The sequence below is a fragment of the Eimeria necatrix genome, genomic scaffold (genome assembly GCF_000499385.1).
Source record: "Eimeria necatrix Houghton genomic scaffold, Enh_scaff5, whole genome shotgun sequence".
Classification (NCBI taxonomy): Eukaryota; Apicomplexa; class Conoidasida; order Eucoccidiorida; family Eimeriidae; genus Eimeria; species Eimeria necatrix.
In genome coordinates, this window is record NW_013654378.1 from 27,501 (window position 1) to 51,830 (window position 24,330).

Consider the following 24,330-nt stretch of genomic DNA (forward strand, 5'->3'; position numbering starts at 1 on the left):
TATAATATTATAAAACAAATGCTTATATTTCTGTACATAACATATATGTATATATATATATATATATATATTTAATATATATAATATATATATATAATATATATATATTATATATATAATATATATATATATATTATATAGAATATTATAAAACAAATGCTTATATTTCTTTACATAAGATATATGTATATTATATCTATTTTTGCATTTATTAATTAATCTCCTTATGTTGAGGTGTTTTCGATGTTTGCGTTTGCTGCTGCTTTGCTGCTGCTGCTGCTTTGTTGCTGCTGCTGCTTTGTTGCTGCTGCAGCAGACACGGCAGTGGCGAGGAAGGCAGCAGGAGGGGCTTGGGGATCTCTGAAGCAGACGCGCAGCAGCAGCAGCAGCAGCAACAGCTGCAGCAGCTGCAGCAGCTGCAGCAACACGAGCTGCTGCTGCTGCACGCCCAGGAGCAGCAGCAGCAGGCTCAGGCCCATCGGCTGCACCGAATAGAGCCGCGGCCCCCGCCGCTGCTGCAGCAGGAGCTGCAGCAAGATGAGCAGCAGCAGCAGCAGCAGCAGCAGCAGCAGCAGCTGGCCACCAAATATGACTTTTTAACAACTCCAGAAGGCGTCTGCTGCTTAAAGACCCCCGCCAGCACCTGCGACAGCGACAGCATCCACCCCGAGGATGAAGCAGCAGCAGCAGCAGCAGCAGCAGCAGCAGCAGCAGCAGCAGCAGCAGCAGCAGCAGCAGAGGGCGAGGGCAGCAGGCTACCAGCAGCAGCAGCAGAGCAGCTCCTGGCCCCAGCAAGACTAAGACATCTTTCACCTTCTTGCTGGGTACTGCCCCTTCACAGTCCGGGGGCCCCCGAGGGGGCCCCCCTGAGGGGCCCCCTAAAGGGCCCCCTGGGGGCCCCCCTGGAGGCCCCCTTGGAGGCCCCCCTGGGGGCCCCCCTGGGGGCCCCCGCCCAGGGGGGCCCCCTGGGGGCCCCCCGGGGGGCCCCGCTGGGGGCCCCTCGGGGGGCCCCCTTATCTCTGCCGCCAAGTAAGAAAGAGACTCTGGCTGTAGTTTTGGTTCTCTCATCTTTCGGTTTTTGTCTATTTCGAGTTTGCTGCTGCTGCTGCTGCTGCTGCTGCTGCTGCTGCTGCTGCTGCTGCTGCTGTTGCATTTAATGTTTTTAGTCTCCTGGGGAGTTTGCTGCTGAGGCTTCTTTGCTCTGCTGCTGCTGCTTTCTACTCGTCTCTTCGCTTCTGCTTCGCGGTTGCCGCTTGCTGCTTCTTTAGTTTCTGCTGCTGCTGCTGCTGCTGCAGGTGCTGCTGCTCCTGCTGCTGCAGGTTCTGCTGCTGCTGCTGCTGCTGCTGCTATGGGATTCTGACGTGGCTGCGATTGCGGGTTTTGCTGTCATCGCTCTTACAGGTTGCGTTGCTGCTGCTGTAGACTTTGCTGCTGCTGCTGCTGCTGCTGCTGCAAGCTGTGCTGCTGCTGCAGACTGTGCTGCTGCTGCTGCTGCTGCAGGTCCTGCGGCTTCTTGTCTCTTCTCAGTCTCAGAAGACGGGGGCCCCCCCTCGGGGCCCCTAGGGTCCCCCTTGGGGGCCCCCGGGGGCCCCCTAGGGGACTATAGGGATTCAGGAACTCTACAAAAAGAAGTAATTAATTAATTAATTAATTAATTAATTAATTAATTAATTAATTAATTAATTTTTAATTTCTTTTTGTCTCTTCTCCAGACTTAAATCCATTTAATGCATTTGCTGCAGCACTTTTGACTCAGGCCAAACAGCCCTAGCGAAAGATTAGCAGCATTGCTGCTGCTGCTGCTGCTACCGCCCCTGCTGCTGCTACCACTACTAGTGTTGCTGCTGCTGCTGCTGCTGCTGCTGCTGCTGCTGCTGGCGTACTGTTGGCTGCGTGAGCTGCTGGGGTGTACGTACAGCTGAGGGCCCGTGTGGGGTGTCTTGTGTCTGCTGCTGCAGCAACTTTGCTGGGGCCTCCCCAGGGCCTCCTCGCTGCTGCTGCTGTCCCCCCAGGGGCCCCCCAGCCCCTGCTGCGGGGCCCCCGGGGCCCCCGGGGCCCCGGGGGCCCCCGGGGCCCCCGGGGGGCCCCCCGGGGGCCCCCCTGATGGGGAAGAAAGTTCAACAGCATTTTGTGAGTCTCCATTATCTGCTGCGACGCGGTGTACGTACAGTCCACCGGACACGCCGTTGACAGCAGCAGCAGCAGCAGCAGCAGCAGCAGACGAAGACGCAGACAGCAGCATTTTCTCTCCCTTTTCCCCCCTAGGGGACGCAGCAGCAGAGGGGCCCCCAGACCCTTTTCCATTCTCCAAAGGGGGCCCCCAGGAGGGGGGCCCCCAAGAGGGGGGCCCCCAGGAGGGGGGCCCCCAGAAGGGGGGCCCCCAGGACGGGGGGGCCCCCGGGGGGCCCCTAGAGGGCCCCAAAGGGGCGCCTTGGGACCTGCTGCAGCAGCTGCAGCAGCTGCCTGCTGCTGCTGCTGCTGAGAGCGGCGAGGAGCCGACGGAGACAGAAGAAAAAGCTGAAAAGGAAAAAGAAAAAAAGAAAATCAAAAAAACAAAAGGAGAGACATTTGACCCTCTTCTAGCAGATTTAGAGCTCGCGGTCCGCCACATGTGCTGGAGTTGGAGGCCCCAAGGGCCCCCGGGGGCCCCGGGGGCCCCGGGGGCCCCGGGGGCCCCAGGGGCCCCGGGGGCCCCAGGGGCCCTGGGGGCCCCGGGGGCCCCGGGGGCCCCGGGGGCCCTGGGGGCCCCGGGGGCCCCAGAGGTCTTGGGGGCCCCAGAGGTTCTGGGGGCCCCAGGGGCCCCCGCGGGAGATGGGGGGCCCCTTCAGTTTCAGCGGTGCGCGCCTGCCAGCTGTACAGACACCCCAAGACATTGCTGGAACCAGCAGCAGCAGCAGCAGCAGCAGCAGCAGCAGCAGCAGCAGCAGCAGCAGCAGCAAAGACAACTGAGCGGTTTTTTCTCCGCGCCTGCTGCTGAAGCGTGGCCAGGGGCCCCCCCCTCCCAGCCTGCTGCTGCTCCCGTGTGGGGCCCCCGTTTGCTGCTGCATGCAAAGGGGGGGGAGGGGGGCCCCCAGGGGCCCCCATTGAACTCGAAGTGGCAGAAGCAAATGTTGGCGGACTGCACATCTGCTGCAGCTGTGGGGCTTTGAAAAAAGCGGCCAGCAGCAGCAGCAGCAGCAGCAGCAGCAGCAGCAGCAGCAAAGCGGCAGCGGCAGCAGCTGCAGCCGTCGCAGCAGCAGCAGCAGCAGCAGCAGCAGCCGCAGCAGCAGCAGCCGCACTGTAGCTGCAGCAACAGCAGCTGCTGCTGCAGCAGCAGCTGCTGCTGCTGCTGCTGAGAATGGGACAGGAAGAAATGAACAGCAAAGGAAAGGAAAGGTTTGTTGCCTTAGAGTTTGTGTCTCTTTTTAATCAAAGACGCAGCAGGTCTTCGTGCTGCAGCAGCAGCAGGGGCCCCTGTGGGTTCGGCAGGGACGGACAGCAAAGACTGCTGCTGCTGCTGCTGCAGCAGCAGCAGCAGCAGCAGAAGCGGCGCGGGCCGCCACAGCAGCGGCGGCGGGACTTTTTCTTTTTGTTGTCGGGGCTGCTGCTGCTGCTGCTGCTGCTGCTGCTGCTGCTGCTGCTTCTGCTTTAATCTCTTTAGTTATCTTCGAAAGTGGCGAGCTGATGTTTTGTTTAGTGCGCTGAGGTGTACGTACACCTGGCGCCTGCGGGCTGCGCCCCGCGAGCCCCCAGCAGCTGCCTCTGCTGCTGGCCCCACACTGCAGCAGCAGCAGCAGCAGCAGCAGCAGCAGCAGCAAGCAGCAGCTCGGGGGCCCCCGGGGCCCCCCGCCCTCCAAAAGGAGCGGCGAAGGGAAAGAAGGCGGAGGCGAGTTGGGGTGTATAGACAGGTCTGGGCGAAGGTCGTTTTTTGAAGTTTTGTGTCTTTTAAATATTTCTGAAACTCCAATTAGTCTTTTTATTCTTCTTTTCCTTTTCTTTCTTTTCCAAAACCCTAAATTAGGGTTTCTCTTTTGCTGCAGTCTTCTTCGCTTTCTCGTTTCGTGCGTGTCTTGCTGGCGGCTCTTGAGCAGCTGCTGCAGCAGCAGCTGCTGCTGCTGCGCTGCTCCCGTAGCAGCAGAAGGGGCAGCAGCAGCTGCTGCTGCTGCGCTGCTCCCCTGGCAGCAAAAGAGCAGCAGCAGGTTCTGCTGCTGCGCTGCTTCTTCGGCAGCAAAAGAGCAGCAAAAGAGCAGCAGCAGCAGCCGCTGCTGCTGCAGCAGCTGCTGCTGCAGCAGCAGCAGCTGCTGCTGCTGCGTCTCGAGCCCGTGCACTGCAGGGGTCGCGCATGCATGCGCGGGCTCGTGGGAGTGTGGGGTGGTTCGGGTGTACGTACACCTCAGCTTCGGCTTGCGTCTTTGTTTCAGCAAAGCCTCAAATTAATCTTCACTTCTTTTTCTAGAATTAAATAAAAGTGTCAGCGCCGCAACCTTTTTAAAACTCCCCACTGGACCAATGGTCCTCAGTGGTTCAATACGCTTTATGATCTTCCTGCTGCCTTTTGCTGCTGCAGCGTCTGCTGCTGCGTTTTGCTGCTGCTGCGTCTGCTGCTGCGTTTTGCTGCTGCTGCGTCTGCTGCTGCGTTTTGCTGCTGCTGCGTCTGCTGCTGCTGCTGCGCCTCCTGCTGCTACTGCATCGCTTGCTGCTCCTGCGTCCTCTGCTGCGTGTCCGGGTGCTGCTGCGCCTGCTGCTGCTGCTGCTGTGTCTCTGTGTCTTAGCTGCTGCTGCTGCTGCTTCTTGCTGCTGAAGAGTAGTTCCTAAACAGTTCTTTTCTAATCAGCTTTCTGCAGCAGCAATGCGGTCCTTGCTGCCAGCACGCAGTGTACGTACACCTCAGAAAGTAGATACAAGACGCTTCAGGTGTACATACACCCCAGCAACTAGGGGCCCCTGGGGGCCCCCCTTGGGGCCCCTTTGGGGCCCCTTTGGGGCCCCTTTGGGGCCCCTTTGGGGCCCCTTTTGGGCCCCTTGGGTCTAATTTAGCTTCGCCTCACTAAGGCAGTTTCGTCTAGAAGAGTCTAAAAGCAGCAGTTTGGCCCAGCAGCAGCAGCAGCAGCAGCAGCAGCAGCAGATAAATGTTCTTTTAATTTACTTTGTTGCCGCGTTCCTGCGGTCCGCGCATCTCTTTCGCAGCTGCTGCTGCAGTTGCTGCAGCAACTGCAGCAACTGCAGCAGCAGCAGCAGCAGCAGCAACTGCAGCACGGGTACCAGCTACAGATATTTCTTTCTGAACTTTTATTTCCTCAAATAAACACTAAAAGATCCAAAGATCTGGGGGCCCCCAGCTTGTCTTTGTGGGGCCCCCCTCAGCAGCAGCAAATAACTGCAGCAACAACAGCAGCAGCAAACGAGTAAATATGAACAAGACTACTAAGCCCTGCTGGCTAACGCCGGAGCAGCCCTGCAGCAGCAGCAAGCAGCAGACAAGCTGCTGCAGCTGCTGCAGCTGCTGCAGCTGCTGCTCTGCAGCAGCAGCAGCAGCAGCAGCAGCAGGAAAGAGAGAGGCGACACAGCCACAGGGCTGTGGAAAACGGCGAAAAGCCCCGCAGCTGTTTCGGGGAGCTGCAGCGGCGCTGCAGGAGGAGTTGAAAAGCGGCGAGCGGTGGAAAAGGGGGAAAGTTGAGGGCAAATGGAGAAAATAAAAAGCAATTAAAAGAATTATAATTCAAAATTAGTCCAAAAAGTCCGAAAAAAGTGCTCAATCTCGCTCCGGCGAGACACCAACTGGCCGGCGGGCAGCTCCCCTACGCCGCCGCGCGGCAGACGGGGCGTTATTTTGGGGCGTTTTTCGCGGCTCTTTGGGGCCTTAAAAGGAGAAATAAAGTTTGAAAATAAAAAAGAAGAAATAAAAATTGAATTAAAAGAAAAAGGGGGGAAAACGCGGGCGAAAAGGCGAGCCGCGGCGTCGCGGTCTCGGCAGGCTGCGCCGCGCCTGGTCCACTGGTGCACACAGCTGCTGGGATTTCTGCTGGTTCTTTCTCCCGCTAAAAGTCCTTTTCGAAATATAAATGCCATTAAATTGATTTTGGCAGTTGTGAAAAAGGGGTTTGGTGCGAATTGCAGTGTCTACACACCTCGATTCACGGCGGTCCGTGCTTCCGGAGCTGGCCGCGAGTCTCGGGGCTTCGCGGCTCTCTCTGCGCCGAATATTCGTTTTATTTTGGGTTTTTCCTTTTGCATTTGCATTAAAAAGAAGAATAAGCTCGGAAATTCCGGAGAAGGGGCTCCGTGAGCGGGTGCAGGCTGCGAGTTGAACTGCGGGTGCCCGGGCACTTCCGCAGCTCCCCCACCGCGGAAAGCTGCCGCAAAACCCGAAATCCTCTTCACTTTTCGCCTTTAATAGCTTTTTTGGCTTCTTTGGCGGCCAGTTGGAGGCCCGAAAGTGCCGGATCGCGCAGTTTTCGGCGGAGTGGACTGCTGGTTCGGGGGGTCTGGAGGTGATCTGCTGCGCGTCGAGGCCTCGAGAGCCGCTCTTTTCGCAGCAGGTGCCTTCGCAGAGCTCGCCTTCACTTTTCTTTTCTTTTTAATTCCAAAAGGAGCTCGAGACGAGCCGTTTTCCCCGAGGATTCCTGCTGCAGCGCAGCAGCAGCAGCAGCAGCAGCAGCAGCAAACTTGCACACGGTGGGCCGCTGGCGTCGCAGGCTTTCCGGCGCCCCCCGCTCTCCAGAGTTGTTTCCGAAGAAGTTTTTTCGCTTTTTGTTTTCTTTTCAGTGCCTTTTTTGCTGCAGCAATGCACACTTTGCTGCGGAGTCGCCCCGGCAGCAGCAGCAGCAGCAGCTGCTGCTTTTTTGCCTTTCTTTGCTGTGTCTTGCTGCTGTCTAGACAGCTCGCGGGGGCCTCAGACATCTCCCCCCCTGTGGAATTAACAGCAGCAGAAACTGTGGCGCCGCTGCAGCAGGGCGCAGAGGGTCCCGCAGCAGCAGCAGCAGCAGCAGCGGAGGACCTCCCTGCAGCGGCGGGGGGGGCGGAGGAGGCTGAAGCAGCAGCAGCAGCAGCAGCTGCTGCTGCTGCTGCTGAAGGGGAGCCGGGGGGCAGCGCGGGAGGCCCTGCTGCAGCAGGAAGCCTCCTGGGGGCAGCTCTTGCTGCTCGTCGGTGGCGGGCGTTGGGAAGCAGGAAGCAGCTGCTGGGGGTGAGTCTGCTGGCAGCAGCAGCAGCAGCAGCAGCAGCAGCAGCAGGCCTGTGGGGCCTGCGGGTGCGGGCAGCAGCGCGGCGGCGGGGCGAGAAGGTGCAGCAGCTGCTGCTGCTGCGGCCGTATGTGGAGAAGCTGGGGGAGTTGTTGGGGGAGGAAGCAGCAGATTTGGTGCTGCAGTTCCCGCTGCAGCTGGAGGAAGCAGCAGCAGCGCAGCAGCAGCTGGAGGAGGCGCGGAGCCCGCTGCAGCAGCAGCGGCTGCTGCAGGTGGTGGACGGGCGCGTGGAGCCGCTGCTGCAGCTGCTGCAGCAGCTGCAGCAGGAAGCAGCAAAGGAAGCAGCAGCACTGACGGAAGTTTCTCCCCTAGATGTGGAAACTTGGGAAGCAATAGTGCAGCGGCCGCTGCGGCAAGCAGCAGCAGCAGACGTGGCAGGGGGTTGTGGGGTGCTGCTGCAGCAGGTGCAGCAGCAGCACGCTGCGCGGCGCAGCAGCCTGGCAGCAGCAGCAGCGGCGCTGCAGGCGCTGCCGCAGGCGCGGGAAGCCGCAGCAGCGGGCGCGCTGCAGCAGCTGCTGCAGCAGCTGCTGCAGCAGCAGCTGCTGCTGCAGTTCCACGCAGAAGAAGCAGAACAGCTGCAGGACTTGTGGGGCAGCGGCCTTGTGCTTGCGGAAGCTGTAGTGCGGGAAAGGTCTGCGGGGAACCTTGGGGTGTACGTACAGCAGCTGCAGGGAGAACTCGATTTGCTGCAGGCTTTTTGCTTCCTTGTTGCTGATGGAATGGAAGCAGCATCTCCTCAAGGAAGAAGAACTTTGCAAAGAATTCTTGCGAAAAAAGAAGCAGTTTTCGCGAAGTTCGCGCTGCTGCAGCAGCAGCAGCAGCAGCAGCAGCAGCAGCAGCAGCGGGACACTGCTGCAGTCGTTGCTGCTGACGCGGAAGCTGCTGCTCTCGCCAAGGAAGTCTGGGCTGCTGCTGAGGGCTGTTTGGCGGAAGTGAAGGCAGCAGAGTTGCTGCTGAGTTCGCGGGAAGCAGCGCAGCAGCAGGCAGTGCAGCAGCTGCAGCAGCGCGCAGCAGCAGCAGCAGCGCTGCTGCAGCAGGCGCAGCAAGACCTCGAAGCTGCTGCGCAGCGCATGCAAAAGGAATTCACAGGCCTCGTGCTGCTGCTGCCAGAGACAGTGGAAAACATCTCCGGAGAAAAGATTGCAATGCAAGTCCTGGGGGAACTCCAGGACTTGCAAGTTTTTTTGGAAAAAGTTTCCGAAGTTACTTTAAAAGAATCCCAAACTCTAAATAAAACTAAGTCTTTTCCTTTTGCATGCAGACTGGCTCGTGGGGTGTTTCAGGGGGCAGCGCGGGGTGTCAAGACACTCGCGGGAGCTGCTTCTTTGAAGGGCAGATTTGTTCTTTACCATTTAATAGAGTCCGACATAGCTCAGAGTGCAGACGCGCTGGCCCACGCGCAGCAGCAGCTGCTGCTGCTGCAGCAGCAGCAGCAGCGGCTGCAGCAGCAGCTGCAGCAGCAGGGCGCGGGGCGGGGCGCGCGCGAACCCGCGGAGCTGCTGCAGCAGCAGCAGCAGCTGCAGCAGGTCGTGCAGCAGCTGCAGCAGCTGCTGCAGCAAGCCAGGGAGGCACAAACTGCAGCAAGCAGCGCCACCAGGCTGCAGGAGTTTGCAGAAGCAGGAACTCTAATGCACCAAGCAGCAGCAGACGTGCAGCTGCTGCTGCTGCAGCACAAAGTCCAGGAGGAGATCAGCGGCCAGGCCGAGGAAGAAGAGGCGCAGCAGCAGCAGCAGCAGCAGCAGCAGCAGCAGCAGCAAGACGAGGAGCAAATGCTCAAGTTCAGTGACATTGAGCCCATCATCACTCCCGAGTTCGTCCAGGGATTAGTCCGCAGGCAGCAGGAGAAGAACTTCATCGAGCAGCAGCAGCGCAGGGAGCAGCAGCAGCAGCAGCAGCAGGAAGAAGATGAAATTGACTTGAAACTTGAAGATGCATTTTCTAGTGAAGAGGATGAAGATGAAGAAGAAGAAGAAGAAGAAGACTCCGACGAAGAAACCAGAACCTCCATATAGCAGCAGCAGCAACAGCAGCAGCAGCAGCAGCAGCAGCAGCAGCGGGAGCAGAAGTGCCAGCAGTAGCAGTAGCAGCAGCAGCAGCAGCAGCAGCAGCAGCAGCAGCAGCAGCAGCAGGGGCTGCTGAAGTTTGGAGCCAGAGTAGGGAGGGTGTAAATGAGTTTCGGGTTTATAGACAGACAGCGTAGGAAGGTCTTAATTTGTTGGATGGGAGGTGTCTGTACACCGCAGCGCAGAGTGCAGAACCAGCAGCAGCAGCAGCAGCAGCAGCAGCAGCAGCAGCAGCAGCAGCAAGGGCAGCAGCGGCAGAAGCTGCGGCTGCCTCACGCGCTGCAGCGAATGCAGCGAATGGAGCTACTCGCAGCCGCAGCAGCCGCAGCTGCGGCGGCTGCTGCAGCTGCTACTACTGCTGCAGCTGCGGCTGCAGCAGCAGCAGCAGCAGCTGCGGCGACAGCAGCAGCGGCAGCAGCTGCGGCGACAGCAGCAGCAGCAGCTGCTGCGGCGACAGCAGCAGCAAACGAAAGCGTCAGGATCTTTAGTAGCAAAAAGAACGAAAATTAAAAGGCGAAGTGCGGAGACAATCTGCTCTGTTGGCCAGAAAAAGTGTACAGAGAAAGCCGTTTTATATATATTTATATAATATATATAAATATATATCTATATATTTAATTAAAAATATATTAAATATATATTTAATAAATATATTAAATATATATTTATATGTCCGGCGAGCGGAACGCATGCAGCGGGCGAGGTGTACGTACACCCCGCTGCATGCGCTGCGCACGGCCGCGGTGTCTGTACACTCCAGATCCGTTTTGAATGAGCTGCAGATAAAAGCACTGTTCATAAATGCATTAATGCATTTAAAATGGATCTTTTCTTCTTTGTTGGACTTTTTGCAAATATCCTTTCCCTGGACTTTCTTTTTAGTCGGGGAAAAGCCGAAAAGTGCCTTTTAGGAGCCTCTCAGCGCGCGGCTGCACTTCGCATGCAAAAAGTGTGAAGTGTCTGTTTAAAAATGAACAAATATGTTTATTTATCTGCATTTATCTCGAAAATGTTCAAAAATATACTTTTTAATTCCTATTTATGTAAATCTGTCTGCACTTCTGCGTCTGTAAGTGTGCGTGGGATATCTGCATTCATGCATTCGGGTGTACGTACAGCGCACTGCTGGTAATGTGAACTGCCCCTCCGCACTTTTTGGAAATTTTTGGACTCAGAAAATAAAACAAATAAAATAAAATGCGAATTTAAATAGTAATAATGCATGCGGGCAAAGCTGGGGGCTTGTGCATGCAAGGAAAAGCCAGAAAAATGTCCCGCGCATGCAAATCCGTGAATATAATCCAAAAGATAAAACAAATAAAAATAAGTAAAACAAATCAATTAAATGGCACTTTCCTTTTGTTTTTGTTTTGTTTGTTTCTGCGGAATGGCAGAGAGAGGCGCGCAGTGAGGTGTACGTACACCCCAGAGTTCGAACTGGCTGTCTTTGTTTACGCAGTTCTTTCTCTTGTTGCTGCTGCAGACAAAAGTGCTTTTCTTTTCTTTAATCTGAAACCATTGAAGCACCTTTATTCTCTGTCTCTGTCTTGCTTGATGATGTGTTTAATTATATATATATGTATATATATATATATATATACCTATATATATGTATATATATATATATATATATATATATATATGTAGGTATATATATATAGGTATATATATATAGGTATATATATATATAGCTATATATATATAGTATATATATATATATGCATATATATATATGCATATATATAAATATATATATGTATATATATATATATATATGTATATGTGTATATGCATGTATACAATATGTATACCTATATGTATATGTGTGAACATGTATACATGTACAAATATGTGTGTGCATATGCGTGCATGTATCCATATATATATAATATATATATGTACATATATAAATGTATATGTATGTATGTATGTTATATTTCTAAATATATGTATGTATATTTATATATATATATATACGCATTTATATATTTGTGAATATTTATGCGTATAGATATATATATATATATAATACATATATATATATATATGTATATATATGGATACATATGCACATATATGTATATGTATATATATGCATATATATATCTATATATATTTGTGTGTATAATGTGTGCATTATGTATATGTATTGATGGCGGAATGCAATAAGAAAAGATATTAACTGATTTATATTTATTTATTTATTTATTTGGATTTGTAAAATGTGCCTTTGCATGCAAATGGCCGGCAGTTTCTTTGTGAGTTTGAGGTGTATGTACACCTCAGCGCCGAACGCGGAGGCGCCTTTCGGGTGTACGTACACTTGAATTGAAGAGTGCATTCTAGGCAAAAGTGCCCTCTAAAGGAAACTAATAAAGAAGCTCGAAATAAATAAATTAAATGCAAATTATTTTCTTTGAGAGGCTTTTTAGAAGAGCCTTTAAAGGGCATTTTCTGCAAATGCGGGGTGTATGTACACTGGAAGTTCGCTTAAATGCTTCATGCTTTATTTGTTTGTTGTCTTCTTTTATTTATGCTTATTATATATTTTCTTTTTGAATATTTTGCTATTTATCGTCCTTAACATTATATTCATTTATTTGTGTTTATTTGTTTCGAACGTGTTGTTTATTTATTTGCATTATATGTTGCATGCATTTATATATATTTGCATGCATCATATTGTGGGTTATATTATGTGATTTATATGTATTTGCATGCATTCTATATTTATGTGTGTAATAGCATTATCTATATTATATATATATGTATATATATATATATATAATATATATATATATTGTATGTGTTTGTGTGTATTGTGCTTTGTGTGTGTTTATATTTATGTCTTACCCATTATATGTATTTATATATATTGCATGTATATATGTGTGTTCAATTTTAGATAATATTATATATATATTATCTAATATATACATACATATATTATGTATATACCACATATATCTCATATATATTTATATATATATATATATACATATATATATGAGGTATATGTATGTATATATATTTATATGTGTATATATAATATACATATATGTGAATGTGGCGCATTCTTTGGAATTTTTTTGAGTTCTTTTTTAATGAAAAAGTGCATTTAATGTTTAATTTTAAAGTGCTTTTTAAAGATGAAGTGCATTTGATGTTCAGTGGACTTGTGCAGAATGTCTTAAGTGAAAAAATGGGCTTTCGGTGAAGTGCTCAGGCGAAGCGTTCGGGTGTACGTACACCTGGGGCGGAGTGCATGCGTTCGGGTGTACGTACACTTGAGACAAGTGGTGTTGTGCATGCAAAAGTGGAGTTATTTGTGGTAGATTAGTAATGCTTTTTATGGAAATAAGTGCAATTAAGTGGTTGTTTATATTTATAATTGCATTTAGAGTTTGCATTTCCAAATAATTTATTTCCAAGTCCATTTATTGCATGCAGCTGCCTCTCTAGTTTTGTTATGGCGCGGCAGTGAGTTAAGTGCTTTTTGGAAGTCTTTGGTTTTATTCTTTTTATTCTTTTCATTCTTTTTGTTCTTTTTATTCTTTTTTCCCTTCATTCTGTTTATTCTTTTTATCCTTTTTGTTCTTTTTAGTCTTTTTATTCTTTTATTCTTTCAGTCTTTTTGTTCTTTTTGCCTTTTGCTCCTGTGTCTTCGCGAGCTTCTTTTGAGGATTTCCTCTTTTTAATTGGACGAGTTTATTTATTTCTTTATTTCTTTTATTCTTTATTTCTTTATTTCTTTTATTCCATTTATTTATATTTGCGATTAGTTTTCTCTGAGGCTTATTAATTATTACTTCTGATATCTTCATTATTTATTTATCCTTTTAGCTTCCCAGGCGCGCGCGACTCGACTTTTGAGATTTAGTTCGAAATCCAAAAAGTTTGAATTCTAAAAAGTTCAAATTTTAGGAATTTTGATTTCGAAAAACCACTTTTTGTTCTTTTTAATTATTTAAATGAATTAGCGGAAGATAAATGCAGTTTCGGAACTTCATTTTCTCGATTCTCTTCAATTCGGGACGGGCCCTTCTTCGGGGGGGGCCATCGGGGGCGGGAAGTTGGGATTTCAGCGGCCAAAACTATTTATTTATTTCTTTTTAATGAATTAGAAAGAATTAAAAAGAAATAAATAAATAGTTTTGAGTGTTAGGGGCTTTAATTTGGAGTTTCGAGGGTTTTTGTCCGGCGGCGTTCGGGTGTCTCGACACTGCGCGGACCGGAGCAGTGGCCGCGGCCGTGCGATCTTCGCGAAAAATGGATCAAAAGAATTAATTTTGGACTTAAAAAGATCGAAATTGAATTTAATTTGCACTTTAAGTTCTTAATCGCGTTGAAAAACGCCGTTTCCGCGGAAGCCGATGCTGCGAGGGAGTCTGCAGCCCCGTGGGTGCCGCCCGAGGCCCCGCCGGCGCCATTCTCTCGATTTCGCGTTATTTTGCAGATCTTTTTTGATTTTGAGAATTAAAATTCAAAAGATTTGAATTATTTGAATTATTTAATCCATTTAGAGCCTTTTTTCCCTCCAGATCCAGGGGCCGCGCCGGCCGGCCGCCCCGCTGCTGGGGCCCCTCCCCACAAGCTCTCTGCAGTTTTGCTGCGCAGCTTCGACTCTTTTTGAATTTCTTTTTTCTTTTTATTTTCGAAAATGGAGTTGGGAGGTCTGAAGGTCAAGGTGAGTTTCAAGCGGCCTCCAGAACGCCTGCTGCTGCTGCTGCTGCTGCTGCTGCTGCTGCTGCTGCTGCTGCTGCTGGGTTTGCTGCTGCTGCTAGGTTTGCTGCTGCTGCTGCATCTGCTAAGGAACAGCTCAGCAACTCGGCGGAAGATCCCAGCAGCAGCTGAGATTCCAAACCGCAAACCCTCGCGAGGGTTTCGGAGGGTTTGGTCTTCCCGTCCTGGAGCCTAGGGTTTAGGGTTTAGGGTTTAGGGTTTAGGGTTTAGGGTTTAGCGGCTCGAAGCCCCGTTTCTTCTCCACCAGCCCGCACGCAGTCGCGCGCGCCCCGCCGAAGCGCAGCAGCGCAGCCCGTGGGCTGGCAGGCCCAGGGTTTAGGGTTTAGGGTTTAGGGTTTAGGGTTTAGGGTTTAGGGTTTGTTGCAGGATCTGGCTCCGGTGCTTTCTGCTGCTGCTCTCATCGACGTTTGCCTCTCCAAGACGCAGCGCAAAACCCCCACGGAAGTTCACAAAAGCTGCAGCATAAATTTAATTCGAAAGTTTTATATTCGCAAAGTCAAAACTGCTGCGCAGTTCTTCACTGAAAAACTCAAGGCCATCACCGCCCTTTTTCCCAAACTCGAGGTACTGCTGCTGCTGCTGCTGCTGCTGCTGCTGCTGCTGCTGCTGCTGTGGCGGTGGTGTGCTGCTGCTGCTGCGGGTGGCGGTGGTTTGGGGGTGCTTTTTCTGCTGCTGCTGTTGCTGCTGCTGCTGCTGCTGCTGCTGCTGTTGCTGCTGCTGCTGCTGTTGCTGCTGCTGCTGCTGTTGCTGCTGCTGCTGCTGCTGCAGCTGGAGGTGGGCTGTGGAGCGGGTGTGTGCAGAGTCTGCATCCGTTTTACGCGGACTTGCTGAACATTTTGTACGACAGAGACCACTACAAGTTGGCGCTGGGCTCTGTTGCTGCAGCAGCAAATCGAATTGAAAAGATTTGCAAAGAATACATCACAATTTCCAAGTACTCCGACTCGCTGTACAAGTCCAAGTGTCTCAAGACCGCGGCTCTCGGCAGATACTGCACAGGCGAGCCGCTTTTTCCTTTTCTTTTCGCCAAATTTATTCTTTTTGTCTTTCACTTTCTTTTATTTGTCTTTGGCTTTTTTTATTTTTCTTTGGCGCGCTTTTATTCCGCTTTTTTCCGCCTTTTCGCGCCGGAGAAACCGCTTTTCCGGCGGGCCTGTTCTTGGCGAATCTGGGGTGTTCAGCTGAGCTCTTTTCTCATTTTTGCACGGCAAATACGGAATTTATTTCGTTTTTATTGTTTTAAAAAAGCTGTATTTGTTGTGCTTTCCTTTCTGGCGCGAAATTCGCTTTTTCCCGCTTCCCGAGGTGCCTGTACACCTGGCGGCGTTCAGGTGTACAGGCAGCTCCGGCATTCCAATTGGAGCGCAGCGGGCGATTTCGAATTATTTGAATTATTTTCGTTTTTCGGATTTAAATTGCGCAGCAATCTTCATTTATTATTCAAATTCTTTTGCACTTTTGCATTTGAGCCGCAGATCGCTGCTGAACAGTTCAAGTTTCCGTCTCGGGCTGCGCGTCCGCAGCTCCGCGATCCTCCGTTTTCTGGACGATTTCTTTGATTTTTTATGTTTTTGAATTGCATTTAAATCGAAATTGAATTAAATTTGAATTAAATTTGAATTAAATTCGAATTAATGGAGGAAATGCGGCGTTTGGGTTGCGTTGTCAGTGGTGAAGAAGCTGGCGAAAGTGCTGGAGTACCTGGAGGAAGTGCGGCAGCACCTGCAGCGGCTGCCGAGCATTCAAACTGCGCAGCGAACTTTGCTGCTCGCGGGATTTCCAAATGTCGGAAAAAGTTCTTTTTTGAATAAACTTTCCAACGCCAACGTCGAAGTCCAGCCCTTCGCCTTCACCACCAAAAGCCTCTTCGTCGGCCACTTCGACCACCTCTACGCGCGCTGGCAGGTCCGCCCTGCTCCGCTCCTGCTGCTGCTGCTGCTCAGCAGCAGCAGCAGCAGCAGCAGCAGCGCAGCTGCTGCTGGTGGTGGTGCTGCGCTGCTGCTGGTGGTGCTGCGCTGCTGGTGGTGGTGCTGCGCTGCTGCTGCTGGTGCTGCGCTGCTGCTGCTGGTGGTGCTGCGCTGCTGGTGGTGGTGGTGGTGGTGGCTGCGCTGCTGCTGCTGCGCTGTTGCTGCTTTGTTGCTGATCTGGGGCTGTGCTGCTGTTGTGCTGCTGCGCTGCTGCTGCTGCTGCTGCTTTGTTGCTGCTGGGTTGCTGCGCTGCTGCTGCTGCGCCTGCTGCGGGGTGGATGCTCCTGATGGAGATCTTGCGGCTCGTTCTAGAGCGACAGCAGCGGCGCTGCTGCTGCTGCTGCTGCTGCTGCTGCTGCTGCTGCTGCTGCAATGAGTAGTAAATAGTTTTAAATAATTGAATTGTTTTAATTATTTGTTTTCTGTTTTTAAGGTAATTGACACTCCGGGAATTTTGGACCATCCTCTCGAAGAAAGAAACTTAATCGAAATGCTCGCCGTGGCGGCGCTGACGCATTTGAATGTAAATTAAATTAAATTAAATTAAATTAAATTAAATTAATAATTTAATTAAATAAATAATTAAAATTAATTAAATTAAATTAAATTAATTAATTAATTGAATGTGCTCATTAATTAATTGGTTAGTTGCGTTAAATTGAGCTGCTGCTGAGTGGTTTGCTGCTGCTGCTGCTGCTGCTGCTGCTGCTGCTGCTGCTTTTTTGAATTTCTTTTTCGATTTTTTTGAAATTATTTCTTTACGAGTTAGTTAATTGACTCTTATTAATTAATTAAACCAATTAAACTAAATAATTTATTTACTAGTTATTTGGTTTATTTATTATTTATTTGTTTTGCTGCTGCTGCTGCTGCTGCTGCTGCTGCTGCTGCTGCTGCTGCTGCTGCTGGTTTGTGCGCAGTGCGTAGTGCTGTTTCTGGTGGACGTGAGCGAAGAGTGCGGCTATTCGCTGCAGCAGCAAATTCAACTTTTCAAAAATGTTTTAATTTTATTTAAAAAAAAACCAAAACTTCTCATTCTCAACAAAACTGACAAACGCCCGCTGCAGCAGCTGCAGCAGGAGGAGCAGCAGCTCCTCAAAGACTTGGAAAAGGGTGCGCAACGCTCCTCCTGCTGCTGCTGCTGCTGCTGCTGCTGCTGCTGTGTCTGCTGCTGCTGCTGCTGCTGCTGTGTCTGCTGCTGCTGCTGCTGTATCTGCTGCGGCTGCTGCTGTATTTGCTGCGGCTGCTGCTGTACCTGCTGCGGCTGCTGCTGTGTCTGCTGCGGCTGCTGCTGTGTCTGCTGCTGCTGCGTTGCTGTGAATGCTGCTGCGGCTGCTCTTGCTGCAGCTCGTGCGTCTGCTGCTTCTGCTGCTGTTGCTTCTGCTGCTGTTGCTGTTGCTGTTCTTGCTTTTGTTGTTGCTGCTGCTGATGCTGCTGCTGCTGCTGCTGCTGCTGCTGCTGCTGCTGCAGAGGCCGATGTGTGTATTGCTGCCACTTCGACGCTGACTGGGGAGGGTCTAGACGAAGCAAAGAATAAGGCCTGCGAGTTGCTGCTGCAGCAGGCGACCAGCCGCTTGCTGCTGCTGCTGCTGCTGCTTCGCTCGCCATCAAGGGACCTGCTGCAGCAATGCTGCATGTCTCTACAGTGCAGCAGCCGCGAAAGCCAAATATACCAGAAAGTGTTTTAAGAGAAATCGAACTCAAAAAGGTACTCGCTGCTGCTGCTGCTGCTGCTGCTGCTGCTGCTGCTGCTGGTAGTCTTGTTGCTGCTGCTCGCGGTGCTTCTGTTACTGCTGCTGCTGCTTCCACTTGCTTTGATGCTGCTGCTTTGCCGGCGGTGGCTTTCTGGCGTTGCTGCTTCTGCTGCTGCTGCCGCTTTTGCTGCTGCTGCTGCTGCTGCTGCTGCTGCTGCTGCTGCTGCTTGAGTGTTTTAGTAGCTTATTTGCTTCTTGCTGCTGCAGCAAGGAGTGGTGCTGCCGCGGCGGCGGCTCGAAAGAGATATAGAAGAAGAAGAGGGAGGGCCTGGGGTTTACAACTACGACGTTCGCAGTCCGCTAAACCCTAAACCCTAAACCCTAACTTCAAAACCCTAAACCCTAAACCCTAAGTTCCAAACCCTAAACCCTAAGGGCCAAGCCCTAGGGCCTGCGCTGCAGGCGGCGGGTCTGCGGGGTTGCTTTGGGGAGCTGCTGCAGCAGCGTAGCTGCCCGCGTCGCTGCAGCAGCAGCAGCTGCTGCTGCTGCTGCAGTTGCTGCTGCTGCTGCTGCTGCTGCTGCTGCTGCTGCTGCTTGTAGAGGACTACATTTTGGAAAAAGAAGAATGGCGTTATGACATTCAACCCGAATTCTTAAATGGAAAAAATGTCGGAGACTTTTTAGATCCCGACATTAAAGAAAAGCTGATGAAGTTGGAGGAGGAGGAGCAGCAGCTGCTGCAGCAGGAGGAGCAGCAGCAGGAGCAGATTCAGGCAAGGGTTTAGGGTTTAGGGTTTAGGGTTTAGGGTTTGGGGGTTCTGGGGGAATGCTTGTCTGCGGTTTTCTCAACTGCTAGCTGCTGCTGCAGTTTCCTTAGTTTTGTTTTTTTGCTGCTTCTGCTGCTTGCTCGTTCTTGCTGCTGCTGCTGCTGCTGCTACTGCTGCTGCTGCTGCTGCTGCTGCTGCTGCTGCTGCTTTTTCTGTATTATTTTCTTGTCCCTTGGTTTCTTTCTCACTGCTTGTGTGGCTGCTGCTGTTAACTGCTGCTGAATCCTCTGGCCTTTCTCGTTGCTGCTGCTGTCCCGCTGCTGCTGCAGCTGCAGCAAAAGACTGCTGCTGCTTGCTGCTGCTGCTCCACCGTGTTGCGCTGTGTGTTGCTGCAAACAAATGCTGCTGCTGGTGCTGCTGCAAGGAAACGCTGCTGCTGCTTGCTGCTGCTGCTGCTGCTGCTGCTGCTGGAAGCAAACGGTGCTGCTGCTGCTGCTGCTGCTGCTGCTGCTGCTGCTGCTGTCTGCAGCAGCAACTCGCGAACTTAAAAGCAGTGAGGCAGAAGCTGCAGCGGCTGCACAGAGGAATAAGTCAAAAGCGAATGGAAGCAAAACTGAAAAAGAAAAAAAATGGACCTCGTTTGCTTAAAAAGACAGTAAGTTTTATTTATTTTATTTTATTTTATTTTGTTTTATTTTATTTTGTTTTGTTTTTGGACTTTAATTCTTTTTGCCTTTTTTGTTTCTTTTTGCATTTCGTCTTCCTCTTTATTCATCTGTTCGCTTTTTCCGATTCTTTTTGGCCTTTGTTTTTATCTTCCTTTTTTATTTTTATTTTTATTTTTTTTATTTTCATTTTTATTTATTTTTTTCTGCAGCTTTTGCTCTTTTGACTCTTTGTTCATTCTTTGGTTCCTTTTCGTCTTTTTGCTTTTTTATTTTCTCCTTTTTGATCTCATTTCCACTTTTATTAATTAATTAATTTATTTATTTATTTATTTATTTGTTTATTTCCATTTTAAATTTATTTAGTTCATTAAGTAAAATGGACTTTTCTTTTGCTGCTTTGCTGCTGCAGAAGCAGCAGCTGGAAGCAGCACGGAGGGCTTTGAGGGAAGAAGATATAAATTTGAATGAAGCAAAAAGACAAAAGAGAAAACGAGAAGCTTCAGACAGTCCGCAAACCCTAAACCCTAAACCCTAAACCCTAAACCCTGATTTCAGCGGCGCGGGCCGCCGCTTTCCCCCGCAGCTCTCAGCCCCCGCCCGCCTGCCGAGGGCCTAGGGTTTAGGGTTTAGAGCCTGGGGCTTAGGGTTTGCTCAGAGCCCGGGCCTAGGGTTTAGGGTTTAGGGTTTAGGGTTTAGGGTTTAGGGTTTGGGGTTTGGGCGCAGGCATGGAGGTGGAGGGCTCGGGGCGGGAAAAGCTGAAGGCGAAGATTCGGCGTTTGGTGAAGTCTCGAGAAAAGGAGTCGAAAGAAAGAAAAGAATTAAAAGAAAGAAAAGGATTGAAAGAAATAAAAGATTTGAAAGAATTGAAAGAATTAAAAGAAAGAAAAGAAGTGAAAGAAGAACTCGAGGAGTCCGCAGTGGCGCGGGGCCAGCGGCGCAGACTCGGAGGTGTACGTACAGCTCAGGCCTTCAAGTTGAAAAAACAAATCGACAAAAAACTAAAAGGAAAAAAAGGAGAGTCCGACAGATTTATAAATGTGAAGAAGCAGAAGTGGATGCTTTCTGGCAAGCGGACTTTCGGGAAAACCAACAAAAGATGAAACCCCAAAAAAGGGTTTTCCGGGAAAGCAAACAAACGGTGAAACCCCAAAAAAGGGTTTTCTGGGAAAACAAACGAAAGACGAAACCCCAAAAAAGGGTTTTCTGCGGACCCCCTTTCTTCCTTTTTCTTCAATTACTTTTTTCCATTTCAGTCGGTGCTTTGTTGGCTTTTTCGTTCTTTAGTTGTTCAGCAAACGCGAGGGTTTAGGGTTTTCTAAACCCTAAACCCTAACGCTCCCAAACCCTAAACCCTAAACCCTAGGGAACCCGCAAACCCTAAACCCTGCGTTTGCTCCCAGTACAAATTAGTCTGCAGGCAGATAGTCATTGATATGTTGCGAATTGCATTTACAAATATGTTTTTGCAATAATTGTATTTATAAATATATTTAGTTTATTTATTTTTGCAATAATTGTATTTTTAAATATATTTAGTTTATTTATTTTCTAAGAACTAGGGTTTGCAAAAAGCGAAGACACAAGACGAAAAAAGTTGACTTCCGCTCGGGTGTATGTCCAGCAAAGTTGTTCATTTGTTTTCTTTTTTTTATTTCTTTTTCTGTTTCCCTGTTGTTTGGACACAAATGAAAGTTTTCTTTTCATTTATTCTTCCAAATCCGAATTTTAATTTCACTTTCCACTTATTGCGCGTCAGCCGCTTTCCCCGCTCCGCCTGAGGTGTACGTACACCCGAACGGGCGGCGGCGGCCGCGCGGCCCGAGGTGTATGTACACCTCAGCACTGGGGGGCGCGCATGCATGCGAATTAAAGGACTGAGGCCCTTAATTTTGGAATATTCAAATGTGTCGGGGCCTCAGTGCCTCGCGGTGTACGTACACTTCATTTGGCCGCGGGGAGCGCGAGGTGTACGTACACCTCAGCTGGCTGCGGTGTACGTACACCTCAGTTCCCAGCTGTACGTACACCCCAGCGCTGCGCCAAGCGCGCCCCAACGAGTCCGCGGCAATTCTCTAAAGACTATAAATCATAAATCACTAATAGATATATATAAATCCACTTGGAAGCAATTGGCAGCAGCAGGGGCCGCTGCAATTGCATGCGCTGCGGTGTACGTACACCGCAGCTGCGCTGCGGTGTGCGCATGCGCTGCGGTGTACGTACACTCAGAGCTCGTCGTGGAGAGGCGAAGAGTCTTTTGTTTGCATTTCTTTAATTGGAGTTTCTTTTAATTTAATTTTATTTATTTCTTTTTCTTTTATTTGCTGCTTTTCCTGCAGCTCGCTTTCTATCATGTCCGGCAGCAGCACCAGCAAAATGCCAGTGGTCCACGAGACCTCATTTCCGTTAATCTGCAAAACAATAATTCAAAATTAATTCAAAATTAATCATTCAAAATTAATCATTTAAAATTAATAATTCAAAATTAATAATTCAAAATTAATAATTCAAAATTAATAATTCAAAATTAATCATTTAAAATTAATAATTCAAAATTAATTCAAAATTAATGGTTAAAAATTAATAATTCAAAATTAGTAATTCAAAATTAATCATTTAAAATTAATAATTCAAAATTAATCATATAAAATTAATCATTCAAAATTAATCACTCAAAACTAATAATTCAAAATTAATAATTCAGAATTAATAATTCAGAATTAATCATTCAAAATTAGTAATTCAAAATTAATCATTCAAAATTAATAATTCAAAATTAATCATTCAAAATTAATAATTCAAAATTAATAATTCAAAATAAACAATTGAAATAAATGATTTAAAACCAATACTTCAAAGCAAATAATTCAAACAAACGATTTTATTAGCATTTCAATAAAACGCATCTTCCAACTAAATTAATCAATTATTTGACTAATAGGTTAATTAATAAATTACATTAATTAATTAATTACATTAATTAATTAATTAATTAACTAATTACATTAATTAATTAATTAATTAACTAATCAACTAATCAACTAACCAATTATTTGATTAATAATTTAATTAACTAATTAAGTACATTAATTAATTAATTAATTAATTAATTAATCAACTAATCAACTAATCAATTATTTGATTATTATGTTAATTAACTAATAAATTACATTAATTAATTAATTAATTAATTAATTAATTATTAAACAGCTAAAGGCACAACTGTATTTTCGTTTGCTTCACAATTAGCTGCGGATTAACTGACTTGGGAATTCCAAAACTGGCTTTTGTTTGTCACTAATGAATTAAAAAACTGCTTTCCAAATTAAACTCTTCAAAGAATTAATTGGAATTAATTTTTGTTTTCCATTTTTTAAATTTATTTATTTATTTTCTTCTATGCTTCTCTCATTTATACTTTCTTTCATGTTTATCTTTAACTTTTAACTTTATTTATAATTATAACTTCTAATTTTCCATTCTTTTATTTTAATTTTAATTTAATTTTATTTTTTATTTTCATTTTTATAAACTGGCGCCGGCAGTTTGCTGCTGCGGCGCCGGGGTGTACGTACACCCCACGAGGTGTCTGTACACCCGCGGGGTGTACGTACACCCCAGCGCCGCCGCCGCGCTCCCCGAGTCCGTTTTTTTTTTCATTTTTATTTTCTCACTTCATTAACTGCTGCCAACTGCCGCTCTTCGTCGATTTGAAGAACGTCGGACAGAAAATGAGACATCAGCACCAGCCTGTTCGCAAAATGCAAAAAGGAAAAAAGAAAAATAATTCTTTTCCCGAATTTTCAAACTTTGAAACTTTTGCATGCAAAGATTTATCTGAATTGAAACACTGAGCACTGCATGCATTCTTGCATTCACTACATTTTATCCATTACACCTGCTACACAATATGTGCTCCAGCAGCAGCAGCAGCAGCAGCAGCAATAGCAGTGGCAGCAGCAGCAGCAGCAGCAGCAGCAGCAATAGCAGTGGCAGCAGCAGCGCGCATTCCACCGAAGCAGCCTGCTCGTGCCTCTCCTGCTGCTGCAGATGCGTGTACGCAGCACCAGCAGCAGCAGCAGCCGCAGCAGCAGCAGCAGCAGCAGCAGCAGCAGCAGCAGCAGCAGCAGCAGCAGGGCTCACCCGAAGCAGCCGGTCTGCGCCTTTTCTGCTGCAGCAGAGGCGTGGAGGTTTTTCAAAACCTCTTTTGAGTGTTTTATTTCGCAAAGGGTTTTCGCCCGCGACAAAAAAGAAGACACAGAAAAGCGGGGGGCCGTGGGGGCCTGGACTACATACTGCAGACAGAAGCAAAACCCCAATTTCCTTTTCAATTAAATCCAAAACCCTTTATTTCTGGCTTTTAGCTGCTGCAGCAGCAGCAGCAGCAGCTGCTGCTGCTGCTGCTGCTGCTGTAGCTACATCTTGATTTTTTTCCGCTTTAATTTGAAGCCAAAATACTTTAATTCGAGCGGTTAGCAGCTGCTGCAGCTGCTGCTGCAGCTGCGGAAGCTGCAACAACAGCAGCTGCAGCAGCTGCAGCAGCTGCTGCAGTGGCTGCTGCAGCAGCTGCAGCAGCTGCTGCTGCAGCGGAGAGGAAGAATATAAAATGAATGGAAAATAAAGCAGCAAATCGAACAGGCAAAGAAGAAATATAAATGGAAAAAGAAATGGGCAACAAAAAAAGAAATACTTCAAATTAAAGAATTAAAAAAAACAATTCAAAGAAAGAAACATTTCAAAATAAATAAAAACCGAAATAAATAAACAACTCAGAAGAGGTCAACAATTGAAAAAAATAAGCAATTCAAAATAAAAAACAATTCCAAATAAAAGGCGAATTAAATAAAAAGAAGTTAAAAATAAAAAAATTCAAAATAAATGAAAATCAAAAAAAGCGAAAGAAAGAAACGGGACAAAAGAAAGGCATAAAAAAAACGCAATTAAACGAAACACTATAAACAAATAAATAAACAAATAAATGAACAAATAAATAAAATAGTCATTTAAATAAATAAATAAATTAATTAATTCATTAATTCATTAATCAATTGAGTAATTAATTAATTAACAAATTAATTAATTAATTAATTAATCCACTAACTAATCCACTAAATAAACACATAAGTGCAATAAATAAATAATTAAATTAATTAACAAAATAATTAAGTGAATAACTAAAGAAATAAACTAAAATAAATAAATAAATAAATA

At 47.8% G+C, this 24,330-nt stretch overlaps 5 protein-coding genes across 5 annotated transcripts in view; 4 read left to right on the forward strand and 1 right to left on the reverse strand.

Annotated features, from left to right (window-relative positions):
• The window catches only part of ENH_00065390 (hypothetical protein, conserved), a gene marked incomplete at both ends in the record, with an annotated part of 3,935 nt that extends 786 nt beyond the window's left edge, over positions 1 to 3,149 (forward strand). The window contains 3 exons of the mRNA XM_013581823.1: positions 317 to 1,029; positions 1,501 to 1,631; positions 2,013 to 3,149. Of these exons, the coding sequence (XP_013437277.1) occupies positions 317 to 1,029; positions 1,501 to 1,631; positions 2,013 to 3,149 (1,981 nt within the window). The remainder of the gene's footprint in view (positions 1 to 316; positions 1,030 to 1,500; positions 1,632 to 2,012) is intronic.
• Positions 3,150 to 7,936: 4,787 nt separating this feature from the next.
• ENH_00065400 (hypothetical protein, conserved) lies at positions 7,937 to 9,229 on the forward strand (the record flags this gene model as incomplete). Its single annotated transcript, XM_013581824.1, has 1 exon — positions 7,937 to 9,229. The coding sequence occupies one exon, from the start codon at positions 7,937 to 7,939 to the stop codon at positions 9,227 to 9,229; it is 1,293 nt and encodes a 430-aa protein (XP_013437278.1).
• Positions 9,230 to 9,436: 207 nt separating this feature from the next.
• Positions 9,437 to 9,790, forward strand: ENH_00065410 (hypothetical protein; the record flags this gene model as incomplete). The annotated part of the gene is made up of 1 exon (XM_013581825.1): positions 9,437 to 9,790. One exon carries the CDS (start codon positions 9,437 to 9,439, stop codon positions 9,788 to 9,790), a length of 354 nt encoding a protein of 117 aa, XP_013437279.1.
• A 4,184-nt stretch (positions 9,791 to 13,974) lies between these two features.
• Positions 13,975 to 16,453, reverse strand: ENH_00065420 (hypothetical protein; the record flags this gene model as incomplete). Its single annotated transcript, XM_013581826.1, has 3 exons — positions 13,975 to 14,084; positions 14,566 to 14,902; positions 15,725 to 16,453. 3 exons carry the CDS (start codon positions 16,451 to 16,453, stop codon positions 13,975 to 13,977), a joined length of 1,176 nt encoding a protein of 391 aa, XP_013437280.1.
• Positions 16,454 to 17,617: 1,164 nt separating this feature from the next.
• ENH_00065430 (nucleolar GTP-binding protein, putative) lies at positions 17,618 to 20,219 on the forward strand (the record flags this gene model as incomplete). The annotated part of the gene is made up of 5 exons (XM_013581827.1): positions 17,618 to 17,698; positions 17,952 to 18,039; positions 18,285 to 18,463; positions 19,529 to 19,625; positions 19,843 to 20,219. 5 exons carry the CDS (start codon positions 17,618 to 17,620, stop codon positions 20,217 to 20,219), a joined length of 822 nt encoding a protein of 273 aa, XP_013437281.1.
• Positions 20,220 to 24,330: the final 4,111 nt, after the last annotated feature.